Below are 25,405 nucleotides of genomic sequence, written 5' to 3' on the forward strand. Positions count from 1 at the left end.
CACAAGAAATTGCAATATAAATCATTTATATAGATAAAACCCAACAAAACTAAACAAACTATTTCCTTCATCAATGAAAATATTTTATTAACTTGATATACTTAAAATGTATACTTTATAAGGAAAATAAAAACTTGCAAACAATAAATAAAAAATTTTAAAGGTAATATTTGTTTTATTAAAAAGTAATTGCCTACCAGATATTTCTGAAGAGGAGCAAGCTTGTGTCCAAAAAATAAATTAGACAATGATTAAATTATATGAATAACATATTAGCATGAAGTCACCAATACGCTTTTTTTCAGAATACCATATACAGAAATAAAATGTTAATGTAGAAATACAATTATTTGATTATCTGTATTCAAATAAGTTATCTTAAAATTAAAGAGTAAAGAAATAAAAATCAGTAACTACTGTTTAGTGCCAAAATCAATAACCTTCTTATTTTCCTTAAAACAACTAACAAAAACTTTAAGTTCTCACAACAATAGTCCTCATAACAACAATATTAAAAAGCAAGTATTGACATACATATCCTGTAACTATTGCAATACCATCTCTGGAGTTCTGTTATTCAGTCAAAATATACTGTAGGAAAGACATTATGCATTATAACACCTGGTTTCTTCCTTTTGAAAGACTTTAGTATTTTTCAGTCATTCCACTTCCTCAGTGCTGGTTTAACAATCCTTTCAACAATATTTATTGAGCACCATTTAGTGGTGTCAGATTCTGAGCTAGACTCTGAATACTACAAAGAATAAACATATTTCCACTGTTAAGGAAATGAGAAGCTTACATGAATCATCATAATGGAATGGGACAAAGACTACAACAAAGGCAATTATAAGGTGCTGTGAGAGCTGGGAGGGGGAAATTCTTGGACAGTAAGGTAAGGCATAATAGATGACACAGCATTTGTGCTGAATCTTGAAAGATGAACTCCTCTGGCAGATAAAGTTGGGGAAAAAGACCTCCTAGGCTGAGGTGATCTTATATAAATGGCATGGAAGAAGAGCATGGTTTATCCAGGAAACAGCAACTGACTTGTAATAATTGTAGCATTGGGTACATGTAAAACATCAGTGGGAGATGAAGTGCACAGGCAAGCAGGTGCCGAATCAGGGAGATATTTTTTGGCATAGTGATGTGCTTTTCAATGCATGGGTAAAAACAGGAGTAAACCGAGTTAGTTCACAGTTGCTAGATTCTATTTCTCCCTGGAAATAGAAGGCAAGATCTTTTGCTAAGGAAGAGGGGAATCAGATAAAATAATGAGGGATGATGAGAATTAGAGGTCTCAGTATGTTAGACCTTGATGGCTATTTTTGTAGGGAATAAGGAACAGGGCTATTGAAAATTTTCTATTAGAGAAAGATAAAATATTAGGAACCACAAACAATAATGTGTTTTTAATAGTGTCATTTTTGTAAAAACAGTTTAAAAATTTGTTACTGAGAAGATAATAATTCATGTTCCTTCTACTGTCTTTGTCATTATTTTCATCTCTCTCCTTTACCGTAATAAAAGCATTATTCTATTTAATAATTATTTAGTGTATGCCAGAAAGAACAAAACAGGATGGAAACTAAGGTAAGTTACCTATGCAAATACCAAGTTCTATCATTAAATAACAGAAGAGAACAATTTCTTCCAAAATCTTGCCAAAATCTCTGGAAAGTGTAAATCTAGGGGAACGCATTAGTCTGTCTTCTTCCACCCCTATTCAAACATCTACCTCTTTAGAGCTCTATTTGGTATTTCTAAAAATACTCTCCCCCTCCCCACATACATACACACTAAAAATATTTTCAGTAAACAGAACTATAAAAACTCACACAAAATATTCTAATTGCCACAAAATATCTCATAAAAATTTAGCTTATAATAATCAAAGTAACAGAATTATTCTGTAAAAAAAGGTTTTCCTACCAGATGCATCTGATGATTTGCGTGCTTGATCAAAAAGAATAAACAGAGATTAAATAACATATAAAATAACATACCTACAAGAAATTACCCATCTATACATGTTTGCTACTGTACTGCACATAGAAATAGAATGATATAACAATTGAATATACATACCAAATGTTTTATATAAGGATTACAAGAAATTCTTTGGATATCCTTTTTTTAAAACCAACCAAAACTTTTCTCTGGAGATGTGCTAATACATTATCATCTTCTATCCTTTGAAACTGAAGAATAATTGTGTTCACTTTGCTGAAGGGGCACTTGCCTCATCATATTAAACATACTGATTCAAACTAAATTCACTATAACCTTAAAAATGATAGTGGGTATAAAAAACAACTTTAATACTTCAGTTGTAATTGTACAGTTTATTGGATTGGACTATGCCTACTTTTGATTTCTAAGATGATTAATTAGCCTTTCTATAAAGACTAAAGTCACATATATATGATTATTTGCAAGTTTAATAGGCAATGAAAGTTACACTTCCTATTACAATATTTATTTTACTCTTCTTTCCTCTCTGTGTTTTATTACTTGTTAATTTTTCATCAAGTCTTAGTACAAGGGAACAGCATAATTGACTGACTCACTAAACTGTGAAAAATAAAAATTTTTATTATAGTTTTATATGGAAAAATATTAACTTTTAATGAGACATATATTTAAATAATCATTCTAATAGAAATACATTAACTTATTTGACTCACATCTACATGGATAGATGGATACACTATGAATTCACACAATGTATTCATTCACAACTAATCATATGTACATGCTTTCTCTCCCAACAGCTCTCCATCTGGGGATGTTGTGGATTTTGTAGGTCATCCATGCCATGTTTGACTAGTGATGTTTCCTATATAATTTTGTAATGAAAACTCAAAGTAAATTTATAGTCATAAAACTAATGACCCAGGCAACCTCTGAAATGCTCCTTGAAGTATATTTTACTTCCTTAATTGTTCAATAAAGCTTTTTCCTGTAGGAGTATTATATCTACTACAATCATATGTCAAGGATTTTCCAGAAAGGCCTGAATTCAAATATTTTGTCTTGTTACCCGACAATATAGAGTTAAGAATGGATTCCTAGATGATAAGGAATGCACAGTATCAACTTTGGCAGTAACAAATGGCTCAATAAATGGTAGCATCAATTTATTGTTCCACCGTATCCTTGATGCCCTATATCCACAACAAAATTTGTTAATGTTGGACTTTCCATTTTTTGCTAATCTAATGAGTATAAAAAATCATATCTTATTGTTAAAGATTAGGTAAATATCCCTTGGTAGAATTCTATACTTTTTCCCTTAAAGGTCTTATTACACTTTTATTAGATTTATACCTAGGTTATTTAGCACTTTGGTTGCTATTGTAAAAGGTAGATTTTTAAAAATTACCTTTTTTGTTTGTTGCTGATGTATAGAACATAGCTGATGTTTATATATTGATTTTGTTTTTTATGTCTGGCAATCTTGCCAGACTCTTATCAATTCTGATATCACATTGGTAGATTTACTGGAGTCTTCTATGTAACCAATCACAAATCATTTGTGAATAATGACAATTTGGCTCTGTCCATGTTTTTCTTGTTTTACTGCTGGGGTTATGACTAACAGTGCAATGATGTACAGAAAAAATGGCAGTGGGCATCCTTTTCCTATTCCCAACTTCAGAGAAAATGTATCTAATTTTCTTTCCCTATACTTGACTTGTAAAACTATCCTAGAATCCATAAACGAATTTAAGAGTGTTTTCTCTTTTTCAATGCACTGGAAAATTTCATACAAGATTGAAATTTTTGTTCTTTGAATGTTTCCTAAAACTTGTATGTAAAACTCTCCAGTCCTAATTTTGTTAAGTTCTGAATAAAGTTTCTGTGATTCAATTTTTAAAATAGGTATAGTTCTAATTAGTCCTTTAAAATATTTTTTCCATAAACTAATCTTTGATTCTCATGTATCTTTATTTTCTATTCTACCCACTGATCTTTTCTCATGCCTTTATTAGTTTCTTTCTTGTTTTGATTAACCATGTGGCTTTTTAAACTTGTTTTCTTATATCATGAATGTCTTTCTTTTTCCTAATTTAAGCACTTAAAATTTAATTCTATATCCACTTTGGCTGCACCCCACAAGTTCTGATACATAGTTACACCTTAAATTTACCAGTTAATTCTTTGGTAAGTTATTTAAAATTTTTAAATCTCCAAATGTATATATTTGTGTGATTTTTTTTAAGTTTTTTATTACTGATTTTATTACAGAATTGATATACTGTAGCCTGTATATCAATTATTTGAAACTTGTTGAATACGTTTAGTCATATGATTAATTTTGTAAGTGTTCTACATATTCCTGTGTATTCTTGAATTACTGGGTAAGAATTCTCTATCTATATCTATAAAATTTCTCCTACATAGATCAATTTTGTTTTGTAAATTTTAAGGCTCTGTTAGAATTATATACATTTTTTCCCTCATATTTATTTTTATGTCACTAATTTAATATAGTAGAGATATGTGATAATTTTACTATGTCTACTGACATTATTAGCAGGTTCTAATCCTGTTGTATCTAAATATCATTTGCAGTATGTGTGTAAGTGTGTGTGTGTGTGTCTATTTTTGTTTCTGGATTGTGAACACAAAGTTCAGTGGGGCTTTATCTGCGAGAAACCTGCAGGTCTTGGTCTGAGGATGTGTCCCAGTAAAGGGTTTTGTATTAGCTTCTGCCTGGTACAGAGTATATGTTACAAGCCTGCAACTCTTCTGGTAATGTATTTTATTGGTGGTTCCTAGACCACACAATTAATACAGATTAAAAACTGAAACGTGCTTGAGAGGAGGCAGTTGATTAAAAATTCTCAGGAGAGGCATCCTACACATGCACACACATCCCTCCCCTGCTCCCAGGAACCCAAGCCAAGAAACACAAGCTTCCTTATTTTCTCCTTTTGTCAGTGGAGAGGTTTTACTTTCTAATCTAAGCTTTCACTGAGGTTATGATCCTTGCAGGATCCCAGCTTTATAAAGGGTGCTAAGAAATCCTAAACTGCATACATTAAACAACCCGTCTTCCACCTCTGTGAGGCCATTTTAAACGAAAGCCCCACCAAGTCTAAAAATGTCCTCAGGGCAGTTGAAGTATGCTCCCCCTTACAGCTCCGGTTTTCATCTACCACTTCAATTTTTGCACTTTGGGAATTTATTTTAATTCTAATTAAATTAGAATTCACTTAAAGAGTAAATTCAGGTATTCATTTAAAAGGGCACTTGTTATAGTTTATTCAGCATTTCAAGGTGCTGTTGATCTTCAATAATTTCTTCCTGAAAAGATTTTTAAGTTATCTAGTCTCCAATTTTGGATTTTTTTCTTTATAGGACAAGCTTCATGTTAAGATTGTAAGATAAAAAGACACCAGAATGTTTATGGATTTCATTTTTTTTATGCTGGAAATTCCAAATACTCACCAGGATATATTTAGGTACTGGCATCTTTGTTAATCTTGTCAAAGCAAAATGAGGTCTTTCAATTTACAGATTGAGGTTTTTCTTCAACTAACAAGTTTTCCTGAATCATATTTTTTATTATTGCTTCTGTTCTATAAATCATATCTGTTCTGTTCTGTTGGAATGCTATCCATTCAATTTGTAAAATGTCTTTTTATTTTCTTTTTAAATTTTTTGTCCTACTTTTATTTAACATACTTTTCATCTTATAATTTTTATCTTGTCCATTTCCTCTACATTCTATTAGGGTCTATCTGGATAGATCTTCACATTATTAATTTACTTTTCTGCAGTGATTATTCTGCTTTTTACTGCCTCTAATGCAGCTTTATATTCTGAAAATGCCAGGTTTATTTTCTTATAACTTCTCCCTATCACATCATTATGCTTCTTTTCCATTCCTGCCTCTCAGCCAGTAATCTTTTCATTCTAGGTTCTTGTTTTATCTTTGTTTCATGTCTTAGTTCACTAACTCCATACTCACTTAAAATTTTAAGAATTAACACAGATGGAATCTATAACTTTTTGTGTTATACTCTCCTGCACAAATATTTTCTAAATATAAGTTCATTCTCTACCTCTTGAAGACTGTGACTTTATCGTTTTATGGTGTATAACCTCTTTTATAGGTTCTGCATTGTTGCTTTTCTTGTTTATTCATTCATGAACAATTACAAGCTTTTCACAACTTTACAAATGCCCCAAATAAGGTAAGTGTTTTTTCTTTGGCCCTTCTCACTTCCTATTTAGGTGCTGTTAGACTAAACTCTTCACGTCATTTAGTGTACACATATTTACATTATCAGTTAAGTAATCCAGTGACCTTCATAAATGGGAATGTGGCCAGGACTATAGGATTCCTTGCTGGTAGTGATGCCTTCTACGTTAGGAAAGAGCCTTCTGTATTTAAAGAGAGTCCACTTTTCAACTTGAAATGGCCTAATACATTCTTGGTTGTCCCACTATAGCTGTTTTAGAATGAAAGTAATGAGCAGTATTGGATCTTTCACTTATTTTCCTCATCCCTCCAAGTTAGTGAGGGTGAAACTATTGTTTATTTCTTTTCCATGAAGAAAAGCTACTCAAATTAAAACTGTTAATTAGACTTTGGAGTCTGATCATCAAAATCTTGTACATATTTGGGCAAATAACCATCTTTAATTTCAGAAATGATGTACTGCTTTCCCACTTTTCTTTTTCTTATAGGATTTTCAGTCAGAATCCAGAAAGGGAAATTAATGAAGTGTTGGTATTCAAGTCTGTATGGTGTTGTAATTCATAGCAGATTCATGCCTTCTTTTTCAGAGATTTGCCCTCAACTACAGCTGGGCTAGGGTTCTCACCCAGGATTTTGATATAATGATGCTAGTTATATCAATAAGCACATAAACTAGGAAAGCATGTAAACTTTGAAACTTTCAGATGACTAAGCTCCACTTTGCACAAGCATCAGAGAAACCTATTCACTACACAGTGAGGATAATAAAGCAAATAGAAGGAAAAAAGTAAAGACATCATGTGATCTCAGAGAGAAAAACTGAGAAAGGTACTATTATGATTCTAATCAGCTTTCCAAATCAATTCTCCTCTTTGGGACAGCTCAACTCTACTTTTGCCTTTGAGCTCCATGACATACTCTGCATCCCAATACCAGTACCTTCTTCTGCTTAAGCTTATTTGAGTAAGTTGCTACATCCTCTAAACAAAAGGGCCTTACAATAGTTTGATTTCTAGAGAGGTTCCTTTAGTATTTCTTTATAGACCTTGTTTGCTTAACAAGAGCAAAAACTTCACAAAAAGGGTCTAAGAAAAACATTTAGAAAGTGAAGGCTCTTTTCACACTTATGACCAATTTTTTTAAATACTAGAAAGATAAAGGTACTGACTGGTACAACTTGGTTTCTTAAGCATTTTATATGACTTCATCCTACAAAGCTGATGAAGGAACAAGTAAATACTATGGCTACTGTATTTTTTGAACCAAAAAAATCAAAACCCACACTGATATTTTTCATTGGCAATGTAAGGAAAGTGTTCAAGTATGTAAAAATGAATTATATTTAGTTTATCATTAATTCTATAAGTATTTATTGGGTTCCTTGCTGTGTTTGGGGTACTGGGGTGACTACTAGAAACATACAATGAATAAGGCACTATCGTTGATTTGAGTTCAACATTTAGAGATTAGAAAGTGACACACAAATTTATAATTTCAATATAATACAATAATTGTTATAGTTTGTAAGTGTGCTTTGGGAGTACAGAGAAATCACCTAATTCTACAGGGTCAGTGTCGGAGATACTAACCGGTTCTCTGAATTTTTATGATAAAAATTTTATGAATTTTTATGATACTATAAATATGGAAAGGTAGCAAGGAATTATATGTAATGTAGTATGGCTAGATCAAAACTTGTGAAAGAGATTTTGCAAATAAAACCAGAAAGGTAAGTCATTGATTGCATATGACCTAATAAGGAGTTTAACTTTTATTTTAAAGGCAATAGGGAATAATTGAAAGTTTTCACGTTAGGTTAAAAAATGGGCATATTTGCATTTTAAAATTTTCAGTGTGGAAAACGGCCTGGAAGATATAAAACTGGAAGCTGGGAGACCAGTGATGCAGTTATTGTAATAAGATTGAGAAGAGATCTAGAAGCCTTCCCAGAGTCAGTAAGACTGGAGAATATTGAGTGATTTCTGATGTAGAATCAATAGAACTTAATGACTGAGTTCATGTCTGAGGGTAAGAAACAAGCTAGAAATGACCAAGGTTTCTGTTTTCACTTCCTGCATGGGCAGTGAGATCATTAACAGATATCAGAGTCAATGAAAATGGAACAGATTTAGGGATGATAAAAGAAAATCCACTTTTGAACTGAATGTTCAGGTAATGATTGAAACGTAGGTATGGATGAGATTTTTTGGAGAGAATGTAGCATCAAAAGAAGGCCAAAGATGGATTCTCAGAGAAAACCAACATTTAATTGGCAAAGGATAAAAGGAATAGCCTTATAACGAGAAAAGTACCACGTACACAAAAATACCACATGTGTAGTTATAGACTTAGATTAAAAGGCCTAGCACTTGCTTATTTTTACAAATAAAACCACACTTCACTTTTAATTTTCCACATTTTGAAATGGCTAGGGCATTTAACCATTTATGACATGATTAAAATCAGTTGAAATTGGGCAATCTCGACAAAGTCAGAATGCCTAGCTGTGATTACTATGATTACTGTGGTATAAAATGGCTAGAAGAGAAGGCCAATATAATCAAATATATCAAATACTATCTATAATGCATAGCTTTTTAAAGAAAAATAAAGCAATAGTGAAGCATCAACATTTTTCTTCAGCTAAATCCAATCCATCCTGTTGTAAAACCACCAGAATACCACAGTGGTTACCTAAAGATTCTAGATTATATGCCAAATTTTCAAAGAGAAAATATACATTGATACATTGGCCTGATTCAAATAAAAATACGTATGATAACCAGGTATATTCAGTTTGATATCCATAGAAATCCTAAGGAATGCTATGTTGATTTTGTAATATTAGTTCAAATTTAGAAAAGCAGATCAGAAAGATCTATTTCAGTAACAGGAAAACAACAATCCAGTTAATTCTTAATATTTTGCATGTTAAAATGTCCCTTTAATACCTAGTATTATTCTATAAACAAATATATAACAATGTTTAAGAATATTGTACTGCAGCAGGATAAAGAATGATTATTGGTTCTAATGAGGTGATCTCCAGTTATGAAAGAAAAGGTTCATCAATTTTGAATTCTATCATTATACAGCAAAAATCCACCTTTCAGTTTCTAAATTCCAATTCCAAATCTTTTAAATGCAAATTATAAGACTGTTATATTATCAGAGAAACCATATTCTACTTCTCCTAAAAATATCTGAATCAAATGTTAACTTCCAAGCATCTTATTCTTTAGTTAAGCAAAAGATGCTAATGAATTATGCTCTAAGCAAATATTTTTCACTCTAACAACAGGATATCTATTTTTAGCTGCAGGTTTGGCTTGAAGTGACAGCTTTTACCCTGTGATAAACTGCAGTACATACTGTAGTATATTTTCTCAAAAAAACAGTTTTTGAAATATTTAGAAAAAATAAATCACATTACAATAAAAAAGAGACTAGTTGTTACAAGTCTACTTATTCTAAAAAACTATTTCCCCAAAAAACTGTTTATTAAACATTTTAACAAAACCTACAAAACCAAATACTCTAATTATTTCATCATTAAATCCTTATTTCTCAATAAATTTTAGGTAAAAACAACCAAGACATCAACAAAATTTTGGCAGCATCTTATTTTCAAGATTACTATTTTAAAAATCTAATAAAAACAATCTAACAAAAACTAGCATTAGGATGACAAAGCTAATCAAAGGAGAGTTAAACTAATTATCTTCAGGATCAGATACTAAAAGAAAATCCTCTCTTATGGTTAGTCTATTTACTAATTTATAACACAATTAATAACAGTGCCCAACAAATACAATAAATCGAACCATAAAGAAAATCAGAAACTGGTTATTGGTATTGATTATTAATAGTGACATTGTTTATAGTTCTTACTGGTTTTTGAAGGCAATTTAATAAAATGCCTAAGTACAAAAGCATCACCGCAAAATGTAATTCACAGTAGCTCTGGCTTCATAGCTGTCCCTTCAAAAATATTTTTTCCTCTTATAAATATATTTTTTAAAATAAACAGCTGCAGAGTCTCAGAGAGCATACTTACCACTCATGATGAAAAGCAACCTTTCCAAAACATATTGCTCAAAACAACAATCCAACAGCAAAGGGAGTTATGCTAATCTCTAGAGGGAGAAGAACCGATGGTGTAAACACACACACTGGAGCACGCAGCACACAGAAAACGAAAAGAGCTTTCTTTTGTTTTAAAAAGAGAAGCCCCTAGAAACAAAGCATAACTGCCTAGCATGAGATATCACTAGTAAACATCAGATTAATGCCAAAGATGTCTATAACTAGATTGAATTTCTTTCAAGCTAGTTATCCCAGCCTCCTTCATATACCACTAGAACAACTCAAAATGGCAGGGAGAAAATGTTCGAACCAGGATGTATAAGATGTTCTCAATTATATCAGCATGAGTTGTTACCACGGCAACATTAGACCAGAATTATCAGTTCACTTGTATCCAAGGCGTAGCTTTTCTAAAGCTTTAATCAACCAGACAAATAAAATACCTTTTTATTTTAGAGCCACATGATTTTAAATTACCATATTCCTTAAATTTAAGCACTAATCTACGCTTTTTACATCTTTCAAAGATATGAAAAAATGACTGTTTTCTTCAAATACTCACACAATCCCATGTTGAACCTGGCAAGGAGCAAACAGCAGAATGATTGCACCTAAACGTCTTTCAATTACACCAGCTCTTACTGCTAGCTGTGGACCTCGCTGATATTAAAATGCTGTGTGCTGTTGCTAGTGACTATTGGCGATGAATCTTATTGCCCAGATCGCTGATAGCTTTCATTTTTCATGAGCCAGAAAGCTATACTGCAGCACAAATGTTAACCATTTAAACATTCTGTGTTACGGAAGAGACAGGATATAATACTATATACATATATGTATATCTGCATTTTTAAAGGAGAATCATAGAATAACTTATTTGTAAACTTCCATTAAATTCAGCATTACAAACAGTGTCAGATGCCATCCATGTGGTATTCAAAAGAAAATACTACACAAAAAAGTTACTGGCAATTATTGCAGAAATGTAAAATTCCTCATATCAAATAGGACTCAGATGACAGATTGTATAGCAAGGTGGGCTGACTGGGTAGCATGGCAAACAGATTGTTCTGATTACCAGAGATCCAAAATTTGTACCAAAATGGTACAAAGAATCTATAGAATGGTTCCTTGATAAGTAGAACTTCAGCATGTGAACTTGCCATTTTAACAGTTGCCATGTGAAGCAGGACTTGGTGATGTGGAAGTAAGTCAGGAAATCTCCCCAAGAAACAACTATGAAGCTGAACAGAATTATCAAAAACAATGATTTCATGGCTCTGGAAATTGAGCAGTCATAAACAACAAATTGAGAAACATTTATTTGTGAGGAACCACTGAACTCTGCCTAAAAACAGTGGGAGTCAGAGATGTTCTTGCCTGGGGCTGCTTCCACTCCTTTAGAGCTCAGTCAGGACAGTACTTCTACCAGGGTAGGGCTGGTCATGAAAACTAGCAGCTTCACTTCTGGAAGGGGCTGACATGAGAAGGGGCTGATTTGATTTGGAGTGGAGGCCAAAAAACCCATTAGTGATACTGTCAACGAAGAACGCAAACTGAAAGAAATTAATAAGGAAAGTGCCCAGCTCTACAAGTCTAAGGCTATGGCCCTGGTAGGGCTAAGCAGCACATTGGTGGTAGAGCAAGAAACATAACAGGGTAAATTAAGATAAGACAGGCAGACAGAGGCTATGTACATTCACCAGGCTACCCAGTCTGCCCACCTTACTGTATACAATCTGACTGGGAGGTAATGACGCGCACAAAGGAGATGAAAGAGGGCCCAGTGGAAAGTTAAAGCTGGTACAGACTTCCAAACTGCCTAAATATTGCACGTGCTCCTCAATTCCCACACAGTTCCATAAGCACTGGCTGGGCCCAGTGTTTGAGTGCAACCTCTGATCAATCATTAAATAACAATTAAGCTACAGAGACACAGGACAATCTCTAGGAAACCAGGTTACAAAATAAAAATTAGAATAAGAAAAAAAACTAAGCAGAGAAATCAGCAGTCACATATCATGAGGGATATAGATTCCATAGATTAAGACAAAGGAAGTTATTAATAAAAAAATAAACAAAACCAACCCTCAGGGAAAAAAATAGTCAAAATTCAGAGCTACTATCACATGTTATTTTAAAAAACACATTTTTGACAAAAACTTGTGTGATCCACAATGAGGAAAAAAAGCAGTCAATAAAAAATGTCCCTGAATGGGCCCAGGTGTAGAATTTAGCAGACAAAGGCTTTAAAGACTTTAAAATAGCTATTATAAATATATGAAAATAATTAAAAGAAAACTATGTTAAATACCTAAAGGAAAACATGACAGTAATGAACAACATATAGAAACTTTCAATACAGAAAGAAAAACTACTTAAAAATAAAAAGTGCAGATTTGAAAAGTATAATTAACTGAAATTTTAAAACTCAGTATAGTAAGCACAACAGTAGATTTAAAAGAGCAAAAGATCAAATCAGTGAACTGGAAGATAGATCAATAGAAATCATCCAGTTGGAAGGACACAGAGAGAAAAAGACAGGAGGAAAGTGGACAGAGCCTGAGAAATTTATGGGATGTCAAGGGAACCAACATACTTCTCATGGGAATTAGAAAAAAAGGAGAGAGACAAAGGGTGATGAGAAAACATTTGAAGGAATAATGGCCGAAAATGTCCCAATTTGATGGAAAACAGTAACTTATGGATCCAAGAAGCTCAGCCAATGCCAACTAGAATAAAACCCAAAAGATCCACACTTAGACACATCATAGTCAAATTGTTGAAAGATAAGGAGAAAAGTCATGAAAGCAGCAAGAGAAAAATGACAAATCATGTCCAGGGGAAAAAGAATATGATTAATGACTTCTCATTAGAAATAAGAAGGTCCAGAAGGCAGACAAATGAAGCGCTAAAAGAAACAAGAAAGCAAACCCGTCCACCAACATTTCTCTATCCAGGAAAATTATCTCCAAAAATAAAGGTAAAATGAAACATTCCCAGACAAAAAACTGAGGATATTTGTTGTAAGCAGAAATACCTAATGAAGTCCTTAAAGCTGAGAGAAAATAACACTAGACAGTAGCTCAAATTGACAGAAACAAATGAAGAGCACCAAAAATGGTAAATATGTAAATAAAAGGCTATATAAATACAAAATTTTTCTGTTATCTCTTAATTTCTTTAAGAGACTTAAAGTTGTATGAGGCAATAATTACAACATTACATTGCTGTGTTTATAAAATATCTAAATATATGTGTAAAACCACAAATTTGGAAAACAAATGAAGCTATATTGGATCAAAGTAGTTCTATTCCACTAGAATTAAGTCAGTACTATCCTGAAGTAGACTATGACAAGATAAAATGTGTATTATAATCCCTACAGCAGATATTAAGAAAATGTTTTCAAATTTTATTTTTAAAAATCAAAACAGAACAATAAAATGTCACACTACATATATATAATAGAAAAGAAGGTGGTAGAAAGGGAAAAGAGGAACAACAAAAACTATGAGACAGAAAACAGTAAAATGGAAGATACAAATCCAACCATATCAATAATTACATTAACTATGAATGGAAGAAACACAAATCAAAAGGTAGAAATCAGATTGGATAAAAATCAAGGTCAAACTATATAACATCTATAAGAGACACATTTTAGATTCATAGATATAAATAGGCTAAAGTAAAAGGAGAAAAACAAGATTCATCATGCAAACAGTAACCACGAGACAGTTGGAATGCCTATATCAATATTAGACAAAATAGACTTTAAGTCAAGAAAAATTGTGAGACAAAAAGGACAGTCATAATGATAAAAGGTCAATACATCTGAAAAATGTGGCAATTAGAAATGAATATGCATTGAACAGAAGAGCCCCCATAGTACTAAAATAAAAATGGACAGAATTGATGGAGAAAAAAATTTAATACTAATAGTTGGGGATTTCCATACTTCTCTCTCAATAACTGATGGAAAAACTAGACAGGAAATTGGAAAAGAGACAACCAACTTAAATAACACCATCAAAAAAATCTAGACATTTATAAAATACAGCATTTAACATCAGCAGAATACACATTCTTTTCAAGCACACATGGATATTCTACACATTAAGCAAATGCTAGAAAATATAGTGTCTCAATTAATTTGAAGGGTTTGCTAAATCTTTCAAAATATATTCTATAATCACAACAGAATTAAGTTAGAAATAAAAACAGAGAGAAATTTTAGAAATCTCCAAATATTTAGATATTAAATCACAAAGACATTCCAAGAGAAATTAGAAAATATTTTGAGGTAAATGAAAATAAACTACAGCATATCTACATTTATTGGATGTAGATAAAGCAGGGTTCAGAAAAAAATTCATAGCTTTAACCATTTAGAGTAAAAAAGAATAAAAGTTCCAAATCAGTAACTTAAGCTTCATATATAGAGAGATTACTATATATTATAGTAGTATCATATTATATACAATATATTCAGCAAAATATATAGAAAAACAGTAGATAAAAATGAATGAAACCAAAAGTCTTATTGACAAAACTTTCACTAGACTGACCAAATATCAAAACAAAATAAATAAAAAGGAAACAGAGAAGTTATTAATTATATAAATCAGTAATGAAACTATGAAATCACCACTGATGCTAGATAAATTAAAAGGATTATAAAGGAATACTACAAACAACTTTATCCCAATCATATAAAACAACAGGTGAAATGGAAAAACTGTTAGGCACAAATTACCAACACTAACTAAAGAAGAAATAGAAAATGTAAATAAACCTGTAACACAAATACTGAATTAGTAACTAAATTTTTTTCCACAAAGAAAAGCTCAAGTTGAGATGGCTTCACTGGTTAATTATATGAAACCTTCAAAGATAATACCAACTCTACACAAACTCTTTCAGAATTCAGAAGTGGCGGGAACACTTCCCAACTCATTCTAAGGGGCCTAATATCAAAGTTAGGCAAAGATCAAAAGAAAACCACAGACCAATATACATTGCAAACATTGATGCAAAAACCTTTGTCAAAATGCTAGCAAACTTAATCTAGCAGCATATACAGTGGATCATACACAATGATCATGTGGGATTTATTCCATGAAAGGTAAGGTTGGTTCAACATTGAAAATCAATTAATGAACTATATTATATTAATAAAGTATAAAACCAAATAATCATCTCAATATATGCAGAAGAAGCACTCTACAAAATCCAACAGCCATGAGAAAACCTCTCAATAACTAGGACGAGAAAGGAACTTCCTCAAACTGATAAAGGACATGTGGGGCAGGCGAAACTCTATACTTATGTCATATTTAATGATGAAAGATGGAATGCTTTCCCCTTAAGATAGGGCATAAAGGCATTCACCACTTCCATGCATCTTTTTACTGGGAAATTTAGCCAGTGCAATGAGGCAAGAAAATAGATATTAAAGGATAAAGAAGAAATAAAACTGTTTTTATTTGCAGATGAAATTATTCTATATGTAGAAAATTATAAGAAATCTATAAAGAAACTACTAGAACCAAAAATTGAGTTTAGCAACATCATAGGACCATATAAGATCAATATAAAAATCAATAACATTTGTATATACTAGCAACAAACAATCCAAATGTGAAATTAAGACATGGCTCCATTCACATATCAACAGAAATAAAATACTTAGAAATCATTTTTACAAGACTTGAACACTAAAGAAATTAAAGAATATGTAAATAAATGGACAGACATTTCAAGTTCATGGATTCCAAGATTCAATGTTGTTAAAATAACAATTCTCTACAAGTTAATCCATGGACTAAATATATAATCTCTATGAAAATCTGATAAAGCTTTTCTTTAGAAACTGACAAATTGATCCAAAAATTTACATGAAAATGCAAAGGACCCCAAAATAGACAAAAGAATTTTGATAAAAGAAGAACAAAGTTGGAGGACTTACATTACTTGATTTCAAAACTTACCTTAAAGTTACAGTAATCAAGACAGTGTAGTATAGGAGTAAGGACAGACATGTAGTTCACTGGGACAGAATTGAGAATTCAGAATGAACCCTTTCATTTATGGTCAACTGATTTTTGAGAAAGATGCCAAGATAATTAAATAGAGAAAGGAAATTCTTTTTAACAAGTAGTGCAGTAAAAATGGATATACATACTGAAAAAAAGAACTTCAATTCATACTTCACACCATATATAAAAATTAACTTAAAAAACAGACTTTTAGAAGGAAGTACAGATTGAAAATCTTCATTACTTTGGGTTAGATACAAATTTCTTAAGGTCTGGTACCAAAGGTACAATCCCAAAAGGAAAAAATGATAAATTTGACTTCACTAAAATTACAAATTTTGCTCTTCAAATACATTATTTTTTAAAATGACAACATAAGATGGACTAGAAGGAAATATTTGAAATTTATATTTATGGAAAAGAACTTAGTTCAGAATATACAAAGAATTCTTGAGCCTTCATAATAAGAAGAAAAACAACTCAATTTTGAAAGTGGGAAGATTTGAAAATACATTTCTCCAAGGTACATACACAAATGGGTTATAAAAACTTGAAAATATGCTCAACATCATAAAGTTATTAGGGAAATACAAAGTGAAACAATTGTGAACAATGGATTCACACCCACGTAATGGCCATAAGCAAAATGATTGATGAGCTGGGTACAGTGGCTCATGCCTGTAATCTCAGCACTTGGGAAGCTGAGGCGGGCAGATCACTTGAGGTCAGGAGCTCAAGCCCAGCCTGACCAACATAGTAAAACCCCATCTCTACCAAAAACACACGCCCGTAATGCCAGCTACTCAGGAGACTAAGACAGGAGAATCGCCACTGCACTCCAGCCTGGGTGACAGAGTGAGACTTTGTTTCAGTTAAAAAAAAAAAAAAAAAAAAAAAGAAAGAAAGAAAGACTGATGATACCAAGTGTTGATGAGCATGTGAAAAAACTGGAACCCTCTTACATTACTGGTGAAAACACAAAATGGTACCACCACTTTGAGAAACAATTTGGCAATTTCTTTAAAACATAAATTTACCATATGACCTAGAAATTCTACTTCTAGATATCTACCCAAGAGCAATAAAAATATGTTCACACAGACTTGTTTTCAAATATTTATAGCAACATTATCCAAATAGCCAAAAACAAACTAATTCTGATGTGCATCAATTGCAGAATGGATAAACAAAATGTATTATATCCATATAACATATTATAAATCAACAATAAATTGGAACCAACTATTAATATATTCTATAACATGGATGAACCTCAAAAATATTATTCTAGTGAAAGAAGCCCAAAGCAAAAGATTACATATTATATAATTCCATTTATATAAAACATCCAGAAGTGAAAATCTATAGAGATAGAAAGCAGATCAGTGTTTATCTGAGCTTGAGGTGAGAGTGGGGATTGACTGGATATGGGTAACAAAAGAACTTTGTGGGTGATGTAAATGTTCTAAAACTGATTTGTGCTGATAGTTGTGCAAATCCTTAAATTTACTAATTAATGCGGAATTATACACCTAATGAGGGATTTGTATGGTTATGAAAACATACCTCAATTTAAAAAAAAAAAAAAGCTGTCAAATGCTTCTCTACCAGGGAAAAAACAATTGGCTTGAAACAGATCTTTGCTGTGGGAAGAATCATTTCAGTGGACAATTTAATTATGCAAATGTAAGGCTGGTAGGCATCCATTACCTTGGGGGAATGATTTAACAAAATCTTTTGAGGCTTCCTAAGGGCCATGCCTTCTCAATACTCTGTGGTAAACAGAGATAATTAAAGGAAAGAAGGTAAATAGATCTGCATTAAAAAACGAAACACGAATTCTGAAAGGGATTAACTCCTAGACTCCATCCTCTCTGAGGTTCAGAATTACAAAAATCTCTTTCATAGATTTTAGTGATAGGTCTGTGGCTCACGAGTAGGAATATACGCTTAAGGAGGCTTTATCAAAGAGGAAAGGATAATCTGGGTTGGTGATTCAGGCTGAAAAGTAGAGACATTGTAGGCTAAATCCAAGTGGCTACAGAGGCCAGACAGGTAAAGCAACAGAAATAGTGAATGCTGGAGCAAATCAGATACAGTCTATCTGATTAAACAGGACAATTACTCAGTGCAATTCATTTTTTCTCATGAGAGAATAAGAGGCCACTGAAATCAGTTTCTCCAATGGTTCAAGCATATGAAAGTCCAGATATTTATATGAGTCTCTTGATTTGAAATTATGGTATATTTTATATAATGATATAAAATTCAACTATTTTTAAAAATATCATGAGAACTAAACAAAACATATCTGCAAATTGCATCTGGCTCACAGACCACTGGTTTGCTATCCCTGGACTAGATTTCAAGAAAGAAAGGCTAATTTTGGTACAGTGTGGAGATGGGCTGAAAGTACCTTCTCACACATCCAATTTGGCAAGGAAGTCAAGATGACTAAGCATATGAGTATAAATTAAGGAAATGAAATTCTTTGACATAACCTTTGAATGAACATAATACTGAAGAATGAATCATCCTGTCATTAAGAACCATTGAGGTCTCGGCAAGGACCAGTGGCATCACATCAACAAGACAAGGTACATAAAATTTGTTGGGGCCACTTTTAAATTATGAAACAACGTAGCAGTGGTAAAATCAACAGCTGCTAAAAATGCTATCACTAGCTTATATGTTCATGCTTGTAATCCCAGCACTTTAGGAGGCCAACATGGGAGACTGCTTGACCCCAGGAGAAAAGAACAGCCCGAACAACACAGCAAGATCTCATCTCTACAAAAAATAAACTTTAAAAAAAATTAGCCTAGCACAGTGGCATGCATCTATATTCCCAGCTAATTGGGAGGCTGAGGTGGGAGAATAGCTTGAGCCCAGGAGAACAAAGCTGCAGTGAGCCATGATCGCACCACTACTCTCCAGCCTGGGCAACACAGCAAGACCCTGTCTCCAAATAATAAAAATAAAAATCCCCATCACTTTCTTCAACTAACTTTTGGACAGCAAATTAGTCTCCTTGGAATGAGTAAACTCCTAGGTGGATAGCAATACTTGAAGCAGCTGAATGAAGACTCTAAGAAAGGACCTCCTTGTGTTGGTGATTAAACTGAATATTTAAAAGATGACAACTTATTTGTCTCTCAACTGAGCCATACTTGTTAAATAACAATAATGAAACACCAGAGCTGAAAGCAACCATGGTTTCAGGACATGAAAGTAATATTCAACCTCTCAGACATATATCATTCTTCCTGTTCAACTTATTACTTCTTTCTGAATGACATTTTATTTTCAAAGTTCTTTGTCTCTCAGATCATCTGCTACTACTCAGTGACCAATTTTTAAAAGTGGAAAAAGTTTTTGTTCAAGATTGCTTAGGCTATTAGGGTCTTTTGTGTTTCTACACAAGTTTTAGGATGGTTTTTCCTATTTTTATGAAACTTGTCATTGAAACTTTGGAAGAGATGGCAGTTAATCTGTAGATCGCTTTGGGTACTAGGAGCATTTTAACAATATTAATTCTTCAGATCCACGAACATTAGATATCTCCATTCACTGTGTTTTCTTCACTTTTTCATAAATGTTTTACAGTTTTTAGTGTACAAATCTTTCACTTCTTTGGTTAAATTTATTCCTACGCATTTTTTGTGATACTGTAAAAAGAACTGCTTTCTTGATTTCTTTTTTCCAAAGTTCATTGTTAGTATGCAGAAACACTATTGATTTATGTATTTTAATTTTGTATCCTGCATCTTTATTGAATTTGTTAGTTTTAGCAGTTTTTTTGGTATAGTCTTCAGGGTCTTTAATATATAAGATAATATCATGTGCACATGTAAAATATTTTACTTCTTCCTTTCCAATTTAGATGCTATTTATTTATTGCTGAAATGCTCTGCATAGGACCTCCAGTATTATATTGAGTAGAAGTTATAACAGTGGGCATCTTTTCCCTTGTTCATGATCTTACAGGAAAAGCTTTCATCTTTTCACCACTATTAAGATGTTAGCTGTGGGCTTATCCTATGTAGCCTTTATTATGTAGAAGTACAGAATTTCCTTAACTAAAAAGTTTCCAATCATAAAAGAATGTTAAAGTTTCTCAAATGCTTTCTCTGACTCTACTGAGATGATTATATATAACTTTTACCCTTCATTCTGTTAATAGTGTATCACATGTTGATTTGCATATGTTGAACCATCCTCGATTGTGGTGTGTCATCCTTTAATGTGTTGTTGAATTTAATTTGCTAGTATTTTGTTGAGAATTTTTGCATCTATGTTCATCAGGGATATTGGCCTATAATTTTCTTTTGCAGTGTCCTTGTCTGGCTTTGGTATCAGAGCAATGCTGCCCTGGTAAATGAGCTTGGAAGTATTCCCCCTTCTTCAGTTATTTTGGGAGAGTTTCAGAAGGACTGACATTAATTCTTTCTTAAATGATAGAAATTCACCAGTGAAGAAATGAAGTACTACTAGGTTTTATTTTGTTGGGGGGTTTTTTGGATTACTGATTCAAAGTCTTCATATTCCTTATTGGTTTGTTCATTGCATCAAACTAAAAGCTTTTGTGCAAAAAGAAAACAATCAACAGAGTGAAGAGACAACCTATACAACGAGAGAAAATACTTGCAAACCACACATCTAATAAGGAGTTAATATTCAAAATATGTAAGCAACTTAAACAATTCAATAGCAAGAAAACAAATACCCAATTTAAAAAATGGGCAGGTGACTTGAATAGGCACTTCTCAAAAGCAGACATAAAAATGGTCAATGGGTATATGAAAAATACTCAACATCACTAATCATGAGGGTAATGAAAATTAAAACCACAATGAGCTATTACCTCACATCTGTTAGAATGGCTATTATAAAAAAGACAAAAGATAATAAGCATTGGTTAAGACGTGGAGAAAAGAGAACCCTTGCACATTGTGGGTGACAATATACATTAGTACAGCCATTATAGAAAATGATATGAATGATCCTCAAAAAATTAAAAATGAACTATCATATATCCAGCAATCTTCTAAGTATGTTATCAAAAGGAAGAAATCAGCATGTCTAAGAGATATCTGTACTCCCATGTTCATTACAGCATTATTCACAAGATATGGCATCCATGTATGGTATTCTACGCAATGGAATACACTATCAACCTCAAGAAGGAAATTCTTTCATTTGTGGTAACACGAATGAACCTGGAGGACATTATATTAAGTGAAGTAAGGCAGACACAGAAAGACAAATACTGCGTAATCTCACACATGTGGAATCTAAAAACATCAAAATCACAGAAGTGGAGAAGAGAAAGCTGGTTGTCAGGGGCTGAAGGATGGGAAGGTTCAGGGAAGGAAGATTTAGGAGATGTTGGCTAAAGGCTACAAAATTTCAGTTGGACATAATGAATAAGTCCTGGAGATTCATCATATAGCATGGTAACTGCGGTTAATAATAATGCATTAATACAGGCACACCCCTCATTTTATTGCGTGTTGCTTTATTGCACTCAGCAGATATTGCACTTTTTACAAATTGAGGATTGGGGCAACCTTGTGTCAAGCAAATCTATTGGTGCCACTTTTCTTACAGCATGTTCTCACTTCATGTCTCTGTGTCACATTTTAATAATTCTCACAATATTTCCTTTTTCATTATTATTATATCTGTTATGGTAATCTGTGTTCAGATGTTACTATTTTAACTGTTTTAGGGCACCACAAACTGCACCCATATAAAATGGTGAACTTAATTGAAAAGGGTTGTGTGTGCTCTGACTGCTCCACTCACCAGCTGGTCCCCCATTTCTCTCCCTCTCCTTGGGCCCTCCTATTCCCTGAGACAGAGCAATACTGAAATTATGCCAATTAATAACCTTACAATGGCCTCTTGCACATCTCTCACTTCAAATCAAAAGCTAGAAATGATTAAGCTTAGTAAGGATGGTATGTTGAAAGGTGAGACAGGCCAAAGGCTAGGCCTCTTGCACCAAACAGCCAAGCTAAGAATGCAAAAGAAAAAAGTTCTTGAAGGAAACTAAAAGTGCTGCTCCAGTGAACACACTAATGATAAGAAGGCAAAACGGCCTTATTGTTGATTTAGAGAAAGCTGTGTGGTCTGGAAAGATCAAACCAGTAAGTATTTCCTTAAGCCAAAGCCTAATTAAGAACAAGGTCTTGACGCTCTTCAATTCTATAATATAAAGGCTAAGAGTGGTGAGAAAGTTGCAGAAGTCTGAAGCTAGCAGAAGTTGCTTCATGAGGTTTAAAGGAAAGAAACCCTTTTCTATAACATAAAATACAAGGTGAAGCAGCAAGTGCTAATGGAGATGCTACACCAGGTTATCCAGAAGATCTAGTTAAAATAATTGATAAAGGTGGCTAGACTAAACAACAGATTTTCAATGCAGACTTAACAGTGTTCTATTGGAAGAAGATGCCATCTAGAACTTTCCTATCTAGAGAGAAGGCAATGCCTGGCATCAAAGCTTCAAAGGACAGGCTATCACTCGCTAGGGGCTAATACATCTGGTGACTTCAAATTGAAGCCAATATTCATTTACCATTCAGAAACTCCTAGTGCCCTCAAGAACTATGCTAAATCTACTATACCTGTAGTCTATAAATGGAATGTGAAAGGCTAGATGACAGCATATCTGTTTGCAGCATGGTTTACTATTTTAAGCCCACCATTGGGAACCACTCCGAAAAAGATTCCTTTTAAAATATTAGTGCTAACTGACAATGCACCTGATCACCCAAGAGCTCTGATGGAGATGTACAAGGAGATGAAAGTTGTTTTCATGCCTGATAACACAACAACCATTCTGCAGCCATGGATCAAGAAGTAATTGTGACTTTCAGGTCTTACTATTTAAGAAATATATTTTATAAGACTATAGGTGTTACAGATAGTGATTCCTCTGATGGATCTGGGCAAAGTAAATTGAAAACCTGAAAAGGAGTCACCATTCCAGATGCCATTAAGAACATTATGATTTATGGGAGGAGGTGAGAATATCAACATTAACAGGAGTTTGGAAGAAGTTGTTTCCAACTTTCATAGATGAGTTTGAGTGGTTTAAAATTTCAGTGGAGAAAGTCACTGCAGATGTGGTAACAATTATAAGATAACTGGAATTAAAAGTGGAGCCTGGAGATGTGACTGCAATGCTGCAATCTCATGATAAAACTGTAACAGGTGAGGAGTTGCTTCTTGCAGATGAGCAAAGAAAGTAGTTTCTTGAAATGGAATCTATTTCTGGTAAAGATGCTGTGAAGATTATTGAAATGACACCTGAGAATTTAGAATATTATATCAACTTCATTGGTAAAGCAGTAACATAGTTTGAGAGAACTGACCCCAATTTTAAAAGAAGTTCTACTGTGGGTAAAATGCTACCAAAAACATCACATGCTACATAGAAATCTTTTATGAAAAGAAGAGTCAGTCAAGTGTGTCACTTCGTTGTTGTCTTATTTTAAGAAACTGCCACTGCCACCCCAACCTTCAGCAACCAATACCTTGATCAATCAGCAGTCAAACATCAAGGCAAGACCCTCTGCCAGCAAAAAAATTAGGAATCGCTGAAAGCTGAGATGATCTTTAGCATTTTTTCAGCAATAAAGTAATTTTAAATTAAGATATGTACTTTTAAAAAGATATAATGTTATTGCACACTGAAGAGACTATAAACATAATTTAAATGCACTGGGAAACCAAAAAATGTGTGTGACTTGCTTTACTGTGACTTTACCTGTATTGTGGTGGTCTGGAATTGGACCTGCAGTATCTCTGAGGTATGACTATACATGAAAATTGCTAAGAGATTCAATCTTGAATTTTTTGCCATGAAAAAGTAACTATGTGAGGTGGATATTAATTTGTTTTAGTCGTTTCACGATGTATACTTATACTGAACCATCATGTTGCACATTATAAATATAAGCAATTTTGTCAAGTATACCTTAATAAAGCTGAGGGGGAGGGAGGAAGAAATAAAACTTTCCAATGTCAACTTACAAAGAATGGAGCTAAATTCTGAAATTCATATTTTCCACATTCAGATTTTTGTTATGGACTGGTCTATTTTGGCATTACTATAAAGAAATACCTGAGGCAGAATAATTTATAGAGATTTATTTTGGCTCATCGTTCTGCAGACTGTAGAAGAAGCAGACTGCCAACATCTGCTTCTGATGAGGACCTCAGGAAGCTTTCAATGATGGCAGAAGGCAAAGAGGGAGCAGGCGTGTCACAGGCCAAGAGAGGGAGCAAGACAGAGGGGGAGGTGCCATGTTTGTTTTAAAAAACAACCAGTTATTGCATGAATTAATAAAGCAAGAATCAACTCATTATCCATTGGGAGGACACCAAGCCATTCATGAGGGATCCTCCCGCATGACCCAAACACCTCCCATTAGGCCCCGCCTCCATTACTGGGGATCACATTTCAACATGAGATTTGGAGGGGACAAACACATAATGTTCTTACCATGACCCTGGTAGTTGTAACAGAAGGAAGTATAATGGGCCATTATATTTTTAATTTTTTAAAATATCAATACATTGTTTTTGAGAATAAATTTTACAGTGTTAAATGTGTTTTCATTTTTTTATTTTATTTTATTTTATTTTATTTTTGAGATGGAGTCTCACTCTGTCACCCAGGCTGGAGTGCAGTGGTGCGATCTTGCCCCACTGCAACCTCTGCTTCCTGGGTTCTAGTGATTCTCCTGCCTCAGTCTCCTAAGTAGCTGGGATTACAGGTGTGCACCACCACCCCTGGCTAATTTTTGCATTTTTAGTAGAGACAGGGTTCCACCATGTTGGCCAAGCTGTTGCTGATCTCCTGACCTCAAGTGATCTGCCCACCTCAGCCTCCCAAAATGCTGGGATTACAGGCATGAGCCACCACATCCGGCCTTAAATTTGTTTTTAAAAATATCATTAAGGATAGTAGCTATACAATTTTTTCACATATTCTCAAGTGCTATAATCTATGAATTATAATTACTATAGTAATCTATAATTACTATACTAA

The 25,405-nt window shown here is 33.2% G+C and overlaps 1 protein-coding gene across 24 annotated transcripts in view; it reads right to left on the bottom strand.

Annotated features, from left to right (window-relative positions):
* Positions 1-25,405, bottom strand: part of PRKACB (protein kinase cAMP-activated catalytic subunit beta) — a 154,703-nt gene that overhangs the window by 56,886 nt on the left and 72,412 nt on the right. For 3 of the 24 annotated variants that reach the window (XM_005542900.4, XM_065519566.2, XM_065519564.2), the window contains exons 1-3: positions 10,275-10,594; positions 1,936-1,959; positions 198-221 (exon numbers count right to left, since the gene is read on the bottom strand). The exons of 8 other annotated variants lie outside the window; for them this stretch is intronic. In XM_005542900.4, coding sequence (XP_005542957.1) covers positions 198-221; positions 1,936-1,959; positions 10,275-10,281 — 55 coding nt within the window. In that variant the 5' untranslated portion in view covers positions 10,282-10,594. Of the gene's footprint in view, positions 1-197; positions 222-1,935; positions 1,960-10,274; positions 10,595-10,865; positions 10,984-25,405 lie in introns of those variants that run through there. 13 more of the 24 variants (XM_005542906.4, XM_065519584.2, XM_065519572.2 and 10 more) reach the window with 6 other exon arrangements.

The sequence above is a fragment of the Macaca fascicularis genome, chromosome 1 (genome assembly GCF_037993035.2).
Source record: "Macaca fascicularis isolate 582-1 chromosome 1, T2T-MFA8v1.1".
Taxonomy (NCBI): domain Eukaryota; kingdom Metazoa; phylum Chordata; class Mammalia; order Primates; family Cercopithecidae; genus Macaca; species Macaca fascicularis.